General features: G+C 33.3%; 1 protein-coding gene across 13 annotated transcripts in view; it reads left to right on the forward strand.

Annotated features, from left to right (window-relative positions):
- CDC42BPA (CDC42 binding protein kinase alpha) overlaps positions 1 to 20,247 on the forward strand; it is a 239,835-nt gene that overhangs the window by 150,721 nt on the left and 68,867 nt on the right. For all 13 annotated transcript variants that reach the window (XM_032466574.1, XM_032466571.1, XM_032466572.1 and 10 more), the window contains 2 exons: positions 8,689 to 8,936; positions 14,461 to 14,566. In XM_032466574.1, coding sequence (XP_032322465.1) covers positions 8,689 to 8,936; positions 14,461 to 14,566 — 354 coding nt within the window. The remainder of the gene's footprint in view (positions 1 to 8,688; positions 8,937 to 14,460; positions 14,567 to 20,247) is intronic.

Genomic DNA, 20,247 nt, shown 5'->3' on the forward strand with positions numbered 1-20,247 from the left:
AACTAATATAGTGCATGACATCAACATACTAAAAAACTGAAAATCACATGATCATATCAATAGATGCAGAAAAAGCATCTGACAAATTCCAGTGCCCATTTATGATAAAAACTCAGTAAACTTAGAATAGAGGGAACTTCCTCAACTTTGATAAAGAATACCTGCCCAAAAACCTACAGATAACATCATACTTAATGGTGAGAAGCTTGAAACTTTTTCATTAAGATCAGAAACCAAGAATTTTTCCTCTCACTACTAGTTTTCAATATCATGCTGTATATCCTAGCTAATGCAATAAGACAAGAAAATGAAATAAGTATACAGATTAGGAAGTATGACAGAAAACTGTCTTGGTTAGCAGAATACATGATCATCTATGTAGAGAGTCAAAAAAATTGACCAAAAACTCCTGGAACTAGTAAGCCATTTATAGTTATGAAAAGTTTGCAGGTACAATGTTCATACACAAAAGTCAGTCACTTTCCTACATACCAACAAGGAATAAGTGGAATTTGAAATTTAAAACTCAATACTATTAATATTGCACCCACAAAAATGAAATACTGAGGTATAAATATAATAAAATATGCATAAGATCTATATGGGGAAAACTATAAAACTCTGATTAAAGAAATCAAAGAACTAAATAAATGGAGAGATATTCCATGTTCATGGGTAGGAAAACTCAGTATTGTCAAGATGTCAGTTCTTCCTGTCTTGAACTACAGATTTAACACAATACAAATAAAACTTCAGGCAGTTCTTTTGTGGATATCAACAAAAGTTTATATGGAGAGGCAGAAGACTCAGAATAACCAACACAGTAGTGAATTAAAAGAACATGGTTAGAAGATTGACTTCAAGACTTAACTATAAAGCTGCAATAATCAAGACAATATGGTATTGGCAAGAGAACAGACAGATAAATCATCTTTGACAAAAAAGCAAAGGCATACAGTGAAGCAGAGATGGTCTTTTTAACAAGTGGTGTTAGAACAACTAGACGTCACATACAAAAAAAAAAAAATCTAGACATACTACTTACACCCTTCACAAAAATTAAAATGGATCACAGACTTAGATGTAAAACACAAAACTGTAACACTCCTAGGAGATAACATGGAGAAGACCTAGATAATCGTTGGTATAGTGATGACTTTTTACATACAGCACCAAAGGTACAATCCATGAAATAATTAATATGCTAGACCTCATTGAAATTAAAATTTTCCGATCTATGGATGGCACTGCCAAAAGAATGAAAAGATGAGGCACAGACTGCAGGAAAATATAGACATATCTGATACAAAATGGCTAACCAAATACTCAAAGAATTCTTAAAACTCAGAAACAGGTAACCCCAGGGTTTCATGATCAACATACTATAATTAATTGTGTTCCTGTATGTCAGCAAGGAACAGTCCACAGAGGAAATTAAAGCAACTACAGTTACAATAGCATCTAAAATAATGTCTTGGAATAAAATCAACCACGAATGTTGTGCAATGAAAATTATAAAACATTGCTGAAAGGAATTAAAGGATACCTAAAATAATGGAAAGACTTCCCATATTTATGGATAAAAAGACTTGGTATCGTTTAGATGTCAGTTTTACCTAAAGTGATGTACAGATACAACACAATCCCTATTAAAATTCCAACAGCCTTTCCCCCCCCCCCCAGAAATCCTCACATTCATATGGAATTGCCCCAAATAGCCAGACAGCCTTGAAAAAGAAGGCCAAAGTTAGAAGACCCACATTTCCCAATTTCAAAACTTACTATGAAGTTACAATAATAAAAATAATATGATATTGGCATACAAATAGAAATATAGACGCTGGAATAGAATTTAAAGTCCAGAAATAGACTCATGCATCTATGGCCATGACTGATTTTTGACATAAGTACTAAATCCATTCAGTTGGGAAAGAATAGTTCCTTCAACTCATATGCCAGACACCTGGATTTCTGCATGCAAAAATTGAATTTGGACCACTTCCTCACACCTTATAAAAATTAACTCAAAATGGAGCAACAGCCTACATATAAAAGCTATAACCATAAAACTCTTGGAAGAAAACCTTGAAGTAAATCTTTATGACCTTGGGTTTGGCAGTAGATTCTTAGATACGATACAAAAAACATTAGAAACAAAAGAAAAAATGGATAAATCAGAATTCATCAAAATAAAAACTTAGTTGTATTGCATTCAAGGACATTTTTAACCAAATGAAAAGACAGCCTAAAGAATGGAAGAAATTCTTTGTAAAGCAAATATCTGATAAGGGTTTGATATCCAGAACTCTTACAACTTAACTACAGAAAGTTAAACTGCCTACAAAAAATGGGCAAATAATTTGCATAGACATTTCTCCAAAGAAGAGGCATAAATAGCCAGTAAGCACATGAAAAGATATTCAATACCATTAATCATTAGGGAAATGAAGTAAAACCACAAGATATTTCATAGCTACTAAGATGGCTAAAATTTAAAATAAAAACAAAATAAGTGTTTGCAAGGATATAAAAACAATTTGGTGATTCCTCAATAAAGTAAACATAGATTTACCATATGACGGAGTAATCAAACTCCTTATATACCCCAAATAATTGTAAACAGGGACTTCAGACAGACTCTTGTACACTAGTGTCCATTGAAACATTATTAAACTAGCCAGAAAGATAGAAACAACCCAAGTGTCCACATGGATAAATATTGAAAATATTACACTAAAGTAAGAGAAACTAGACAAAAAAAGAGACAAATATTACATAATTCTACTTATATGAAATATATCTACTATATGAAATATCTAGAATAGGCAAATTCATTGACGTAGAAAGTGGAATAGACGTTACCAGGGGCTAGGTGGAGGGAGTAATGGTGTGTTATTCCTTAACGGTTACAGAATTTCTCTTTGAGAAGATGAAAAAGTTTTGGAAATTACAGTGGCAGTAGTTGTACAACATTGTGATTATAATTAATACCACTGAATTGTACACTTAAAATGGCAAATTTTATGTAGTTTATGTTTTACTGCTTTTTAAAAAATTAATAGTATATGCCAAAAACCATTGAATTGTGCACTTTAAGTGGGTGAATAATATGGTGTGTGAATTATCTCTCAGTAAGGCTGTTTTTAAAAAAAAAACAAAACTTTTCAATTGTTGCAATCATATGCCACAAGAGTTTTTTTTACCCTGTGTATTAGTTTTCTAGGGCTTCTGTTACAATTACCACAAAGTGGATGGCTTAAAAAACAGGAATTTATTGTCTCAATTATGGCAGTAGAAATCTGAAATCAGGGTTTTTTCAGGGTTGGCTTCTCATGGTTTGCCAGCAGTATTCAGCGTTTTTTGGTTTGTAGATGTATCACTTGTATCACGCTGTTCTCTGCCTTCATCTTCATATGCTGTTCTCCCTGCATGTGTGATTTTTCTGAGTCCAAATACCTTCTGTTTTTAAGGACACAGTCATATTGAATTAGGACCTAACCTAATGATTTCATTTTAAGTTGATTAACTCTGTAATGGCCCTATTTTCCTTTTATTTTTTTCCAGGCTTCTTGAAGTATAATTGACAAATAAAATTGTATGTATTTAAGGTATAAAACCTGATTTTTGGATATATGTATACATTGTGAAATGTTTACCACAATCAAGCTAATTAGCATATCTTATCACCTCAAGTTATCTTTTACTTCTCCCTCTTTTTCTTTTTGGCTAAGAACATTTTAGATCCATGCTTCGAATTTCAAGTATACAGTGCAATATTGTTAATGTTGTTACCCTGCTTTACATTAGATCCCTAGAACTTACTCATCCTACATATCTGAAATTTGTGCCCTTTGACCAACATTTTCCCATTTCCCCCACCCCCTCAGCCCTTGGGAACCACTGTTTTACTCTCTGCTTCTAAGATATTGACTTCCTCAGATTCTGCACATACCAGATCATGCAGTATTTAAGGCCCTATTTTTAAATATGGTCACATTCTGAAGTACTAGTGGTTATTGCTTCAACATATGAATTTTGGAAGAGTACGGTTCAACCCCTAACACATGTTTTTCACTTGAGAGTGTAATATAAGCTTTTTCACTCATTATTACATAACTGTCACAAACATAGTTTTAATGATTATAGAAGAATATCCACTTATCCAGTTTGCTACTGTTAAATACAGTTGGCCCTCCATATCCACAGGTTCCACATCACAGATATGGAAGCCCCATAGTATTGGGGGGTATTAGGTATTACAGGTAAATTAGAGATGATTTAAAGTATTTGGGAGTAGGTTATATGCAAATACTACACTATTTTATATAAGGGACTTGAGCGTCTGTTGATTTTGGTGATGGGGGTGGACAGAACTAGAACCAAAGACACCAAGGGATGACTGTATTTATTTTTCACTTTTGCAGTATTATAATTACCATGGACATTTTTATGCACTGCCTTTTCAGTATCATTTCCTTAGAACAGATACCTAGAAATGAAATTGTTAGATAATTTTAAGGTACTTGGTAGATGCCACAATCTTTGCAAGTGTGAGAGGCATTTCTTGCTTTATTAGTAGATCATTTATTAATCATGCTTTCTCTTTGTGAATTAGCTCTTGAAGTCATTGCGCATTTAATTTTGTAATCTTAATGTTTTTCTTATCAATTCATATAAACTCTTTGCATAGTAAAAATTGTACTTTTTCTTATCTTTTCTGCAACTCTTTTACCATTTTATCATTTGCTCTTCAATTTTGGTCTTGTTTCTTTTTCAAATTATAGATGAATTTTTTTTTTGTTCTTTAAAAAATTTTTTAAATTGAAGTATAGTCAGTTACAGTGTGTCAATTTCTGGTGTACAGCACAATGTCCTAGTCATACACACACACACACACACACACACACATTTGTTTTCATATTCTTTTTCATTAAAGGTTACTACAAGATACTGAATATAGTTCCCTATGATATACAGAAGAAATTTGGTTTTTATCTATTTTTATATATAGTGGTTAACATTTGCAAATCTCAAACTCCCAAATTTATCCCTTCCCACCCTTTTTCCCCGGTAACCATAGATTGTTTACTATATCTGTGAATCTGTTTCTTTTATAGATGAGTTCATTAGTTTCCTCTTTTTTCTTTTTTTTTAGATTCCACATATGAGTGATATCATATGGTATTTTTCTTTCTCTTTCTTACTTACTTCACTTAGAATGACGATCTCCAGGTTCATACATGTTGATGCAAATGGCATTATTTTATTCTTTTTTATGGCTCAGTAGTATTCCATTGTATAAATATAACACAGCTTCTTTATCCAGTCATCTGTCGATGGACATTTAGATTGTTTCCATGTCTTGGCTGTTGTAAATAGTGCTGCTATGAACATTGGGGTGCATGTATCTTTTTGAATTAAGGTTCTCTCTAGATACATGCCCAGGAGTGGGATTGCTGGATCATATGATAAGTTTGTTTTTATTTTTTTGAGGAATCTCCATACTGTTTTACATAATGGCTGCACCTTACTACATTCCTACCAACAGTGTAGGAAGGTTCCCTTTTCTCCACACCCTCTACAGCATTTATTGTTTGTAAACTTTTTAATAATGGCCATTCTGACTGGTGTGAGGTGATACCTTGTTGTAGTTTTGATTTGCATTTCTTTTGATAATTAGCGATTTTTTCATGTGCCTAGTGGCCATTTGTATGTCTTCATTGGAGAATTGCTTGTTTAGGTCTTCTGCCCACTTGGATTGGGTTGTTTGTTTTTTGGTTATTAAGTTGTGTGAGCTGTTTATATATTTTGGAAATTATGCCTTTGTCAGTTGCATCATTTACAGATATTTTCTCCCATTCCTTAGGTTGTCATTCTGTTTTGCTTATGGTTTCCTTTGCTGTGCAAAAGCTTGTAAGTTTAATTAGGTCCCATTTGTTACTTTTACTTTTATTTTTCCTCAGTGTTTTGTTGCTTTGAAGCTTGGCTTGTCCTTTTTTCAGAGTTTGCTAAGCTTGTTTTTCTGCTTTTCCCTGGATATTTCTACTGGGTTTAAAAGTATTTAACTCTAATCCATTTGGCTTTTTTTGTTAAATGATATGATGTGAAAGTCATTTTGTTCTTTAATTATTAGCTTGTGGCTAATTAATTAATCACTGCTTTCTTCAGTGATTAAAGATATCTCACATATTGAATTAAATTATTTTGGGTTGGAGATCTATTATGCTGATACTTTATTAAAGATTTGTAGTATATTCTAATATCTGACAAGAATATTCTCCTTTCCTCCTCTTTATTCGTCTTGCTTTTTCAGGATTTTCTTTGGTATTTTTACCAGTTTATTTTTGCCTGTGTGCTAGAACATTTGTCTCTGTCCCTCACTCCTGTACTGCCTCCTACATCTAAACAAATTTTAGTTAGATTTACAAGGAAGATAATTTAAGAAGCATTGACTACATATACATGCAGTCTTTCCTCTCAAATACTTGGTGTTTTTCTGTATTATCTTCTTTAAATCTTTTATAAAAACTTGTAGTTTATTCATATAATTCAAATTATTCATTATTGTTATCACTTGTGTGTGTATTAGTTGCTGGTGATTTTTGTTTGATCATTTCTACTATTAACAATGAAAATTTTAACCATATCTTCTTCTTGCTTATTCTGCTACCTGGAAGTACTATTTGATTTATATTTATCTCACATTTAGTTGTTTTACTCAACTTTAGCAATTCCAACACTTTTCAGTGGACTCATTTGCATTTTCTAGGTAAACAGTTATATTAAGTGGAAATGGTAATGATTTTCATCACTTTTCTTTCTAATATTCATTTCTTGTACTATTTCATTTGTTACTTAGACAGAATATCTAAAATCTAACATTAACTAAGAGAGATAATGGAAGACATCCTTTCTGTTGTTATTGTTCCTGAATGTATTGTATATACCTCTGGTGTTTCACTCATAAGTATTATTTTGAGTGATAGCTTGAAAGTGGATAATTCTTAAGAGAATTACTGTACTCTGTTTTTTAAATTGTGGGACTTGGGATAGATTAGATTTTATCAAATACTTTTGGGCAGGAGCACTTATTGAGATTATCACATGGAGTTATTTTAAGCCAATTTTTGCACATTTATTAATGTTTGCTAATATTAAATTACCTTCACCACCTGCAGTAAAACTGTTCTTTTACAGTAGATTGTTCTTTTCTCTGTATCATTTAATTTTATTTCTCAGCATTATATTTGACTTTTTTATGTCCTTGTCAGTTAGTGACATGAGTCACTTTTTGGACTTTGTGCTTTTGACATGAGAATTTTTTTGTGTTATCTTTGTTAGGTTTTGGTTTCAAGATAGTTTTTGCTTGAAACTTATAGTACATGCTACTGTTATTTCAACAGCCAAACTATACTAAAGAGAGCAGCAAACTAAAACTGTTCTTTGGGTGATTAGAAAAATGAAAGAATAGTACATGAATGGAAGAAAGAAAGGTAAGTTGATTAGTGCTGCAGATGTCAATTTAGGCACCATTTTCATGAAGATGCCCAAAAGTAGGAATATAACTGGACATGGCTTTTCCAGTTTCAGCTGAGCTTTGCATACCAGGCTGTCTCAGAAACTGCTGGACAATCTGGGTCTTGCATATGGTAGGCACTGAATGAATGGTTAGTATTGCAGTGGATATCCCGAACATTTCTCAGGCCCACATAAATGCCTTTGGTTTATTAAAAATTATAGACCCCAAATGTGAAGAAGCCAGCATATTTTTCTTTGGACTTTAAATCAACTACTGTTACCAGTTTTCCTGCCCTTAATACTGACTTATAAAAAGGATACACTGTCCTCCAGATCCTGATTCCTTTTTGTCACGTAACATAAGCTCATAGGTTCTTTGGATTTTAAAAGGTTTTTTGTGGCTCACCTGGGAAAATAGCATGTAATGAAATAATAGAAAAATTGCAGAGCTCAGGAAATCTCATAGTCGTAACCTCTGTCTGTATGCTTCTGTTTACCTTTAGCCGCTACCTGAAAGAACTTTGGATAAAGTCCATTTTCCTTTCTCCCTGATTACTGAGAGTATATTGCAACCTAATTTGTAATCAGATGGCTTTCAACGAAATTTCTCCTCCTTAAAATCCTACCTCAATGCAAAGAGATGTATCCTTTTTTTCTAGAATGGATACAAAGATGTTAGATTAGAGCTTTGTCATTTCTCCCTGGACATTTGAAGAAGACTTCTCCCTTTCCTTTTTGTACATTCTAGCTCTACCATCCCTCCCCCAATTTAATCTTTTAAAAACACAAATGTATGTATAACCTATTATTAGTTCCACATCAGAAACAGGATACAGATAGATTTTTCCCTCACTCCATAAACCAACAATATTATACATATATTAGAAATTTAAATAATTATATTAGTACCAACAGAAAATACACATAATATACAATCTTGATGTGAAGAAAACTGAAAAAGATAACAATAATAAGGGAATGTACACTCAGAAAAACATTAGCAACCTATGGCAGACAAAAGGTTAACAGCCTATGTAAAGAAAACATTTTTATGTCATAATATACAAAAATAATATTTAGTTATGTGACCAGTCCTTTATATTATAGACTTATTATTTGATATTTTACTATTCTTGGAGATGAACTAACCTTTTATTATTACTTCCATAGCAAAAGCAAATTAGTTACTCACCAGGAGTATGCAGCATAGAACATCAGCAAGAGATAACCAAACTAAAGACTGATTTGGAAAAGAAAAGTATCTTTTATGAAGAAGAATTGTCTAAGAGAGAAGGAATACACGCAAATGAAATTAAAAATCTGAAGAAAGAACTGCATGATTCAGAAGGCCAGCAGCTTGCTCTCAACAAAGAAATTATGATTTTGAAAGACAAATTGGAAAAAAACAGGAGGGAGAGGTAAGAATCCAGTTATTTACTACTCTAATAAATATTTATTTAATACTATTAGGTGTCAGGGGTTGGAGATACATAGGCAATAAACATGTTCCTGTCCTCAAGAAGACCAAAGTCAAGATTGGTAAATAGAAAATTATAATATAGCATCATAGGAAACCAAATAGGATGAGTATAGGAGCACCCATAGAAGAGGCACAGAAGATAACTTTAGTATGTCTAGGCTTTTGGACAAAATTATTTCTGAGTTAAGACCAAAAATATAAGAAACATATAGCTGTGGGAGAGTGTCCGGGCAGAGGCAGCAGAATTTGCCAAGATCTATAAGAAAAGGATAGCATGGCACATTCAGAAAATGAAAACTCTTCATTATGGTGAAAGCATACAAAGAAAGATGAGTGGTGCAGAATGAGACTGCAAAGGAAAATAAAGTCAAGATCATGAAGGACTAAGGAATTTGGGTTTTATCCTAAGGCCACTGAAGGAAAATTACATGATTACATTTATATTTTTGAAAGATCACTCTTGCTACTGTGTAGAGAATGGAGTGGAAGGAGCAGTCTGCAGGTAGGAATCTAGCCCTGAGATACAAGGTGGCTGGACCTTAGGTATGATAATGAAAATGGAGAGAAGTGTATGGATTCAGAAGGTCTACTGTGAAGACAGAACCTGGAGGACATGATGACCAGATATGAGAAATGAGAAGCGGGAGAAATTATCAGTGATACTCAGATTTCTGTTTTATATAACTGAAAATATGTTATTGTCATTCTCAAGTTATATTGGAAGCCTGAGTTTAATTCATTTTGGTCCCTTCATTCAACAAATTTTTTTAGAACCTGTTATGTGAAAGCACTGTTGTAGGTGCTGGGGACACAGCAGTGAATAGATAAAAATTATCTGTCCTTATGGAACTTTCCTTTAGTTATGATGAAAGACTACAAAGAAAATAAGTAAAATACAGACTATATTAGGTAATGATTAATTCCAAGAACAAAAAATAAGACAGAGGATGGAGGCTCTGCAGCATTTAGGGGGAGGCTATATATAGGATAGCCAGGGAGAAATATACTGAGAAGATGATTTCTCAGGACTGAAGAAAGTGAGGAAGGATCTATATAGATGTATGAGAACATTCTACATGAAGAATAACAAGTCTCTTAAAAAAAATTAATGGGAAGGCAAGACTATGGAAATAGTAAGATCAGTGGTTGCAGGGATTGGGAGGAGGATGGGATATATAGGCGGAATATAGGATTTCTAGGTCAGTGAAGCAACCCTATATGAAACCGTAATAGTGGATATATGTCGTTACACATTTGTCCAAACTCTTAGAATGTACCACACAGAGAGTCAACCCTAATGTAAATTGTGGAGTTGAGTGATAATGATGCATCAAATATAGTTTCATCCGTAGTAGCAAATGCACCACTCTGGTGAGGAATATTGATAAAAGGGGAGGCTCTGCCTACGTGGGGCAGGGGGGTCTATGAGCAGTCTCTGTATCTTCTCTCACTATTGCTATGAACCCAGAACCTTTCTAAAAAGTAAATCTGTTAAAATAATAATACTAAAAAGAAGGCCAATAGGAATAAAGTAGAATTAAGGGGCAAGAATAATGAGAGGTATGTGAGAGGTAGTGGGGGCCAGATCATGCAAGGCTTTGTAAATTATGTTCAGTGGCTTACAATTATTTACTCTGAGTGGGGGCCAGATCATGCAAGGCTTTGTAAATTATGTTCAGTGGCTTACAATTATTTACTCTGACTAAAACCATGGCATGGAAGCATTGCAGGATTTTGAGTGGAAAATTGACAAATACTGACTTGTGTTTTAACAGGATTACTCTGACTACTAGGTTAAGAATAGTCTGAACTAAATAAGAGAAAAAGCAGTGAAACCATTTAGAAGGCTATTGCAATAATCCAGAAGGATGGTGGTGGCTTGGGCCTAGGGTGGTGGCAGAATTGGCCGTAAGAAATGTTCAAATTCCAGTTTTTTTAAAGGTAAAGATAATGTTATTTGCTGATGGACAAGATATGGAGTGAGAAAGAAAGGACAAATGAAGGGTGATGCTTAGTTTTTGGCCTTAGCAATTAGGAGAATATAGTTACCATTTAAAGAGGAAGTCTACGGAAAAAGCAAGTTTGGGATGGGAGTATCAGGAACTCATTTTAAACAAATGTTTGAGATACTTTTTAGACATCTAGGTGGAAATGTCAAGTAGGCCATCATATAGACCATCCTGGATTTCAAGGCTAGAGATAAAATCCTGGAAGTATTTATCACTCACATGATACTTAAAGGTACAAGACTATTTGAGATTGTACTTAGGACTTCTTTTCTCTCTATATTCATTAACTAGGACTGAGTCTTGGGGCTCTCCAGTCTTTAGAAGTTGGGAAATGAGGAAGAAACAGCAAAGTGGATAGAGAAAGAGCAGCAAGAATGATAGGAAGAAGACTAGGCAAGTTTGATGTCTAAATTTGGTGTTATGATGAATGCATAGCAAATCTGCCTATATGTCAAATTAGATGAGATCTAGATCAAATAACATGAGGACCAAATAACTGGCAGTTGAGTTTAACAATTTGAAGGTCATTGGTAACTTTAATAAGAACAATTTCAGTTTAACAGTAGGGGCAAAAACCTCACAGTGGATCCAAAGACTTGAAAGAGAGCAATTGGCGACAGAGAGTATAGATAACACTTACTACTGGAAGTCTTTTATTATGAAAGCAAGCAGTACAGTAAGATAGTAATTGGAGGAGAAATGTATCTATAAAGAAGTTATTTTGCTTTATGTTTTTGTTTTTAGATGGGAGAAATAACATCATGCTTGTAATCTGATAGAAATTATCCAGTAGATGATTATTCAGGAGAGAGAGGAGAAAACTGCTCGGGAAGTGTACTTGAGCAGGCGCATAAGCGAAGGGGTTGACCTTAACTGCGTTTTTCCCTGTAGTAAGAGAAGAGAAAGTAGCATATGAGCAGAGAGGAAGGTAGATGGGTTGGTGGGAACTTGTTACTATTTATTTGTTGCTCTCTTGGGTTGGAGATGTTGAATTTGAGGTGCTTGGGAGACATCTTTGTGGAGATACCAAGTCAGCAGTTGTTAATATATATGCACCCAATATAGGAGCACCTAAGTACATAGAGCAATTACTTAGAGATAAAGGGGAACATTGATGGGAATACAATCATAGTTGGAGATCTTAACACCGCATTAGCATCACCAGACAGATCTTCCAGACAGAAAATAAATAAGGCAACAGAGAAATTAAATAATACAATAGAAAAATTAGATTTGGTGGATATTTTCAGAACATTACACCCCCCAAAAATAGGATGTATATTCTTTTCAAGTGCACATGGAACATTTACCAGGATTGATCATGTACTTGGGCACAAAAGAATCCTTAACAATTTTAAGAAGACAGAAATTATCTCAAGCATCTTTACTGACCACAATACCATGAAACTAGAAATCAACAACAGAGAAACAAAGGAGAAAAAAAGGAAAGCACGGAGATTAAACAATATGTTATTGAAAAAACAATGGGTCAATGAGGAAATCAAAGCTGAAATTAAAAAATACCTTGAGACAAATGACAATGAAAGCACAACCACTCAAAATCTATGGGACACAGCAAAGGCAGTGCTGAGGGAAGTTTATAGCAATACAGGCCTTCCTCAAAAAAGAAGAACAATCTCAAATAAACAATTTAACCCACCAGCTGAATGAATTAGAAAAAGGGAACAAAAAGCCCCAAAAGGCAGCAGAAGGAAGGAAATTATAAAGATTAGAGAGGAAATAAATATGATAGAGATTAACAAGACCATAGAAAAAATCAACCAAACCAAAAGCTGGTTTTTTGAAAAAGTAAATAAAGCAGTTTGAAGTCCAGACAAGCTTCAGATTCAGAGTTTGTCAGCATAATAGATGATAATTGCAATCAGGTAGTATAGTAAGTGAGACAGCTCAGAGAAAATGTGTAAAGAAAAGAGCTGAGCACCTGAGACAGAATACCTGAGAGCACTGGCATTTACGGGGAGGAAAGATGGGGTGGAGGATTCACAAAGGCAGCTGAAAAGAAGTCAAAATATAGGCTGAAGATCAGGCTGAAGCCAAGAGAGGACATTTCAAGAGGGAGGGAATGGACAGCATTGTCAAAGGTAGCCAGCAGCTTGGATGTAATAAGTCGAGACAATGGTGAGTTTTGAGACCACAGTTTTTTTTGAAGTGGAGGCAACAGAAGCCAGATTTTGGCATGGTGAGAAACAGGCAATGAGTAAGCGGATATGGCAAGCTCTCAAGATTTAAAGGTGGTCGAATGGGAAGACAGGGAAAGTGGAAAATGAAGTGTGACATAGGGTTTATGGAAGAGTTTGTATATTGTGTTTTAATATGGGAGAGATTTAACTTTTGTTTGATGCTAATAAGAAAAAAACAAAAATGGTTTTATAAAGAAATTTTACCCAGTTTATTCATGTGCTTATTTTTCTGAAAGGCTTCTTTGTAATTTTTCGTATTTTTTGTCATTGTTCGGATTCTGAATAAAGATTCTTAAACATAACTAAATTTCACATTTTGACTATAGATAATAAGGAACATGACACATTTGCTTGGACACAAGATGGTTTATTTTCCTGGAATTTGTAATTTAATTATAATTTATATCCAATAATTTAGTGATGTGAGGATTTTTTAAGATTACATTTTAAAAATCAACGATTACTTGTGTTCTTTGTTGACTTGGAAGCAGTCATATAAAATTACCCAGAACTGCTTCATTTCTAAATTTCATTTTCTGCTAACATCCTCCATCAAACTGCTGTAGAGATAAACTGCTCTTTATATATACTTCAACTCCGTATTCAAAAATTGATTCCCCTTTCTTTCTTAGGAGGTTTTAAAAAAGTTTGTTAGAACTGTGTTTACCCCTAAGGGTGAATTAGTTCTGTCCCCAGAGCTGTCATTTAAAATAAGTTTTATAATACTAAATATGCTGTGTGTGTATTTACATATATATATATGTAGATTGGTGGGTACATAGGTGACAAGGGAAGAAGGAAGGAAGGAGTAATGAAAGATGGGCTGAGTGTATTGTAAGAAATGTTGGATACGTAATTTGAATTTTCTGTGCAATCTAGAACTGAGTGTAAGGAATCATATTGTGATCCATATATCCTCCTTTTTCCCTAACTTCCTCATTTTCCCATCCTTTTTGTGTACGTGCAACCAAATATGGTGAGCATGGTCAGGAAGTCTACAAGTCACAGATGTCTTCTTCAGATTTTCAAATGACAAACAAAATAGATGTTATTAAGCAGACAAATCTATTTATTAATTAAAAGGAAATGATTGTGATTTCTTAATTTTAAGGGAGAAGAATGCAATTTGGAGCAATCAAAACATAAGTGACTTTTCAGAATAAAGCATATGGTACAATAGCCAGTCTGGGATACCATTATTTTACTTTTAATTCAGTTCCTTTTTTCCCTTTTATGTTTTGAATTGTGTTAGTCAAAGTGAAAGGGAAGAATTTGAAAATGAGTTCAAACAACAGTATGAACGAGAAAAAGTATTATTAACTGAAGAAAATAAAAAACTGACAAGTGAACTTGATAAGGTGAGTGATTCAGTCTCATTTATATTCATTCCCACATGCTAGATGTTCAGCACTATGATAGAAATTGTAGGTGTAATTTTATATTTGGTGTACATTTTTGGTTTAATATTTCTCCTTGTATGCAAGGATTGCTTCTGTGGTACAGGCAATTTTTCATTATACCAATCTGTACAGGAGTCTTCTGGAGAGAGATCTTATCTTATGCTTTGCCCCATTTATTTTTTGAGCCCCTATTCTTTATTTCACTTTCCATCTGTTCTCTTTTACTCTTTTCTCTCATATTCATCACTTACTCTGTCCTGGCTAGCTAAGTTAAGGCTGCCTCTTGGCAAGAACAGGAACGATTAGGCCAAACTAGAGAAGTTTTGACAACTCTGATGTCATATTCATGATGGAGAACTGATAATAGCCAGAAATAATGCCATTGGTAGGTAAAAATTCAAAGAAACCAACTATGCCTAAACTCTATAGCTTGAATAAGGAGCAGATTTATTAAACTAGATTAAACTTAGAAGTAGAAAGATTTATGAACAAAATTTTAAATACTTAATGAAATCTTTTTCCTCTTAGTATCTCAGATTCCTCGAACTGCCATCATTCTGCATTTCGTATGTGTTAATAGCTATAAAAATCCTAATATTAATCAGGAGTTATAATAATTTTACTTACATCAAAATAAGGCTTGGATTAACTGTGTTTTACAATGAGTTCTAGCATTTTCCTCCAGTAAAAGTATTATGTTCAGTTAATAGTCATTTCAGTAACAATTTGAAAGACTCTGGCTAGTTGTAAAAGAGAAACTCTTCACTCTGTCTCAAGTTTACATTGTGTTCCATATTTCTTTTCATTTCTCTCACTGTTTTCCCCATGATTATTTAGTTTTCTAAGCATTTAAGAATGACTTTGCTTTTTTGGTTGAAACTACTTGTGTTAGTTTCTTTTGTAATTACAAAGCTGATGCACACGGATGCTATGGAAAGTGGCCAAATAGTAAGTAGCATAAATGGATTTTTTAGACTATGAATACTATATGAACATTATTGTATAACTCTGAGTTATTTTCACTAAAATAAAACTAACACTATTTAAACTTTATCCAAATAGTTCACATAATTTTTATTTCATGTGCTTGACTAATATGACTACAAAATTAAACATCATTTCTGTCTACAAGACAGAATTTTAAGATTCTGTTAAGAGTTACCTTGAGGTAAGAAATATAATTAAACTCTAGAAGGCCACTTCATGTAGAGTTTCTAATTACCTAGTAAAAGATGGTACTATAGATTAAGAAAAATTGTAATATAATCAAATGAATGGAGATCAAATCTTATATTTACTCCTTGGTTTTATTTCATTATTAACCATAAAGCTCTGGCAAGTTTACCAGAAATACGTCTCTAGAAATAATTTTTTACAATACTCTTTTTGTTTGAGGAGACTGAAGGAAAAAATTAAAGACCTATCTCCTAGGATTAGAAAAAAATGCTTGTCTTGCTAAATTGCAAGATATGATAAAAGATACAAATAGAACTTTGAGAGCAAATTCATATGGTTGGCAAGTATTCAGTGACAAAAGATAATAGAGAAATATTTATTCCCTGAGAAATAGGGGAGGAACTGGGTCTCCTTTCATTGTAATATCTTCTCTATTTTTGCTCCTTTATTCAGTTTTTCTTCTCTCTCTACTTAACTATCAGTTCACCTAATTGCACATCTTCACTATTTCTTTCCATTAATTCATTTTCTGGTTTGGCTTGAATTGGGTATTTTCCCCAAGAGGGATAACCAGAGAACACCTGTGCCATTGCTATACCAGCTGTTCCGTTGGGAACCTGCTGAAGGAGAACTGAATGCCTTCTCAACAGAACTTCTGATATGGAAATGAAAAAAACAATTATTATGTTAATTTTGAAACTTAGGTAACTAATAGATTCTCACAGTCATATTTCTCAACTCCAAAAATAAAAATTAAAAAGGAAACAGAAAGAAAGTTTATTGATATTTTCAGAAAAAGTCTGTATTCAGAAGTTTCTATTAAAGGTTAATTATTGCAAATAAAATTAGCCATATATACCAAGAAGTGAAAGTAAATGGCTTTTAGTAAGAAACATTATCATCTGTATCTTGTTTTTATATAACTATTTTACAAAAAAGCAAGATTACACAAAATGATTGAAAATACACAAATGAACATTACCCGTGATTTCATCATCACAAAATAACTATTTTAATTTTATATGTTCCTTTCCAGCTTTTGTATACATATTATTATATAATTGCAGTCATACATACATTTTATTTTCTAATCTCTTTTCAGGTGAAATATCATGAGCATTTTTCCATATTCCTATAGAATCTTAAATTATTATAAGCTAGATATGTCAATATACAGGCAGTAAAACTTCATTCCCAAGCAAGCAAAATGAACTAATACTTAGTAGAATTTACTTTTTGGAGGTCCTCTTCTGAGTTATCTTATATAAATTATTAATTCTCACAATAATTCTCTGAGGTATACCCCATCGTTTTTGCCATTTTATAGATGCAGAAGTTGAGGCAAAGGGAGATTAAGCTACTCTACTACTCTCAGAACTAGGAAGTGGCAGAACGAGATTGGAACCCAGGTATTCTGGCTCCAGAGTCTCCATGCTTTTTATTCAGAAAGAATGAAAAGAGTAACTTTTTTCTGACTAATACTAAACAAATCTATTTAAGGCTATTTGTAACTATTGTTACCTGACAGTGCAAAATCTGTTTTTCCTCCTCTTCTTGCAAATCTCCAGCTGAAACCCCAACCACAAATTAGTTGGAAGGGCTGTCAAAAGCAATATTGATCAAAAAAGGGTGTGTTGTAGAAATTAGTGAAGACATTGTATCTGCAAAAAACATCCTCAAAAACAGCTGATAGACTTCTGACATTGCTAACATGAAGAGATTGATGGGGGATAAAAAGTTTTTTTTTTTAAAAAGTGGGGAGGGTATATAGCTCAGTGGTAGAATGTGTGCTTAGCATGCACGAGGTCCTGGGTTCAGTCCCTGGTACCTCCATTAAAAACAAACAAACAAACAAACAAACCTAATTAACTCCCCTCCCCAAACCAAATTTTTTTAAAAAGGAGATCGATTAATCCTTTCAAGGAAAAAAAAATTCAAAGTGGTTACAGTTGTTGAAAACAGTCATTTCAGAGCTCCCAGAATAAACCATTAGAAGACAACTACAGAACATTACTGAGATAAATTAAGGAATATCTAAACAAATGGAGCGATATGCTTTGTTAATTGAGTTGGAGGACTCAATATTGTTAGGATTTCTGTTTTCCCCTCATTGGTCTATAGATTCAGGTAAATCTCTATAAAAATTCTGGTAGGCTTTTTGTTAGAATTGACAAGCTTATCCTTAAATATATATGGGAATACAAAATATAACAGCTGAAATATTTGGCAGGAATAGGGTGGTACAAAAGTTGAAGAATTTATACCACAGAATTTTGAAACTTACTGTGAATCTACAGTAATCAAAGACTGCAGTATTGGCATAATGGGGCAGAGTAAAGAGTCCAAAAATAAGACCACATGTTTATGGTCAATCAGGTTTCAGCGAAGGACTAAGACAATTCAGTGGGAAAAGGATAATCTTTTCAGCAAATGATGGAACAATTGGATATCTATGTGTAAAAAATTAACTTAGATCCTTACCTCGTATCATATGCAAAAATTATTTCAAAGTAGATCATAAAGTGAAATACAAGAGGTAAGCATAGGAGAAAATCTTTGTGATTTGGGGTTAGTCAAAGATTTCATAGATATGATATTAAAAGCACAAACGATGAGAGAAAAATAATTATAAATTGAATATTTAAAAAATGAAAAGACGTACATATATGAGGAGGAAATGTTTTTAAATAATTTATCTGATAAAAGATTTATATTTGAAATATATAAAGAACTCTTAAAACTTAATAATAAACCTATAATGAAAAAGAATATGAAAATGAATATATGTATGTGTATGTATGACTGGGCTATTATGCTGTACACCAGAAATTAACAAAACATTGTAAACTGACTATTCCTCAGTTAAAAAAGAAAAAAACTCAATAATAAGAAATAATACAAACAACCCAAAGGAAAAAATGTGGAAAAAATTTAAAAGCCATTTCATGAAAGAAGATGTATAAATAACAAATAAGTACATGAAAAGGTGTTCAGTATCATTAGTCATTAGGAAAATGCAAGGTAAAACCATTATAAGTTACTGTTGTACAGCCTCAAGAATGAATATCATCAGTCAGTGACCATACTAACTGTTGGGAAGGATGTGGAGACACTGGAACTCATACACCACTTGTAGGAGTGCAAGATGGTGTAACCTCTTTAGAAAATAGTTTTGAAAAAAAGTTAAGTATACATTTACTGTATAACCCAGAAATTCTCCTAGATATTTATCCAAAAGAAATGAAAACATAGTTCCCTTAAAGACTTATATTTGAATGTTCATAGCATCATTATTCACAATAGCGAATAACTGGGAGCAACACAAATGTTCATCAAGTAGTGAATGGATAGAGTGTACTAATATCTGTATAATAGAATACTACTCAGCTCTGAAAAGGAGTGAATTTCTGATATGTTCAACCATTATGATTGAACCTCAATAATACGATAAGTAAAAAAAACCTGATACAAAAAACTATGTATTGTATTATTTCATTGATAATTAAATTTCTAGAAAAGGTAACACTTAAGGCACAGAAAAGAGATCAGTGATGCCTGGAACTCAGGGTAGAAGCCAGAATCTGCAAACCAGCATGGGGGAAATTTATCAGGTACTGAAAGTGTTCCCAAACTAGATTGTGGTTATTGTTGCATAAATGTTTAAATTTACTAAAGATCACCAAATCATACACATATAATGGGTGAATTTTAAAGTATGTAATAAAACTGTAAAAAAAAACAAAAACCAAAGCTTATAAAATCCATTTTCAAAGATAAATGGCACACTCTGTGATACAAAACTTAAATCCCTTGTTCTCAATAGGCAGATAAGTGTGTGTGTTAGCAGTGACGGCTTCTCTCACCCTATTTCCTTCCAAGAAGACAATGAGGTTGGCAGTAGGATTAAATGGAGAATTACAGCTGTATATGCATAAAGCAATTTGTCCTTTGGCAGAGGGAAAGAAATCAGACTTTGCATTATGAATGGTGCCAGAACTGCCATTCTCAAAGAAGTACAGGTTAAAAACATACCAGAAAAACCCTGGGTCATTAGGAGAATTCCTGATGAACTTAGATTGGGGAGTTGGCAAACTAAGGACTGTGGCCAAACCCAGCCCTCAGACTTATTTGGTACGACCCATGAGCTAACAATGATGTTTACATTTAAAAACGATTATTTCTAAAAAGAAGCCACATAGCCAAAACTATTTAGTGTCTAATTCTTTACTGGAAAGTTTGCAGACCCCTGACTTAGAATGTTGTTATAGCCTGTATTAAAAACTGAACCAATAGAAGATACACACACATGTACATAAAATGTTTATTGTAAGGAATTGACTCACATGATTATAGAGGCTGACAAGAGACCCTACAGAGAGAGGTCCCTCATCCTTTCCACCATGTGAGGTGAGGACACAACCAGAAAGCAGGCCTGCCGTAGACACTGAATCTGCTGGTGCCTT

Source organism: Camelus ferus, chromosome 23 (genome assembly GCF_009834535.1).
Source record: "Camelus ferus isolate YT-003-E chromosome 23, BCGSAC_Cfer_1.0, whole genome shotgun sequence".
NCBI lineage: Eukaryota > Metazoa > Chordata > Mammalia > Artiodactyla > Camelidae > Camelus > Camelus ferus.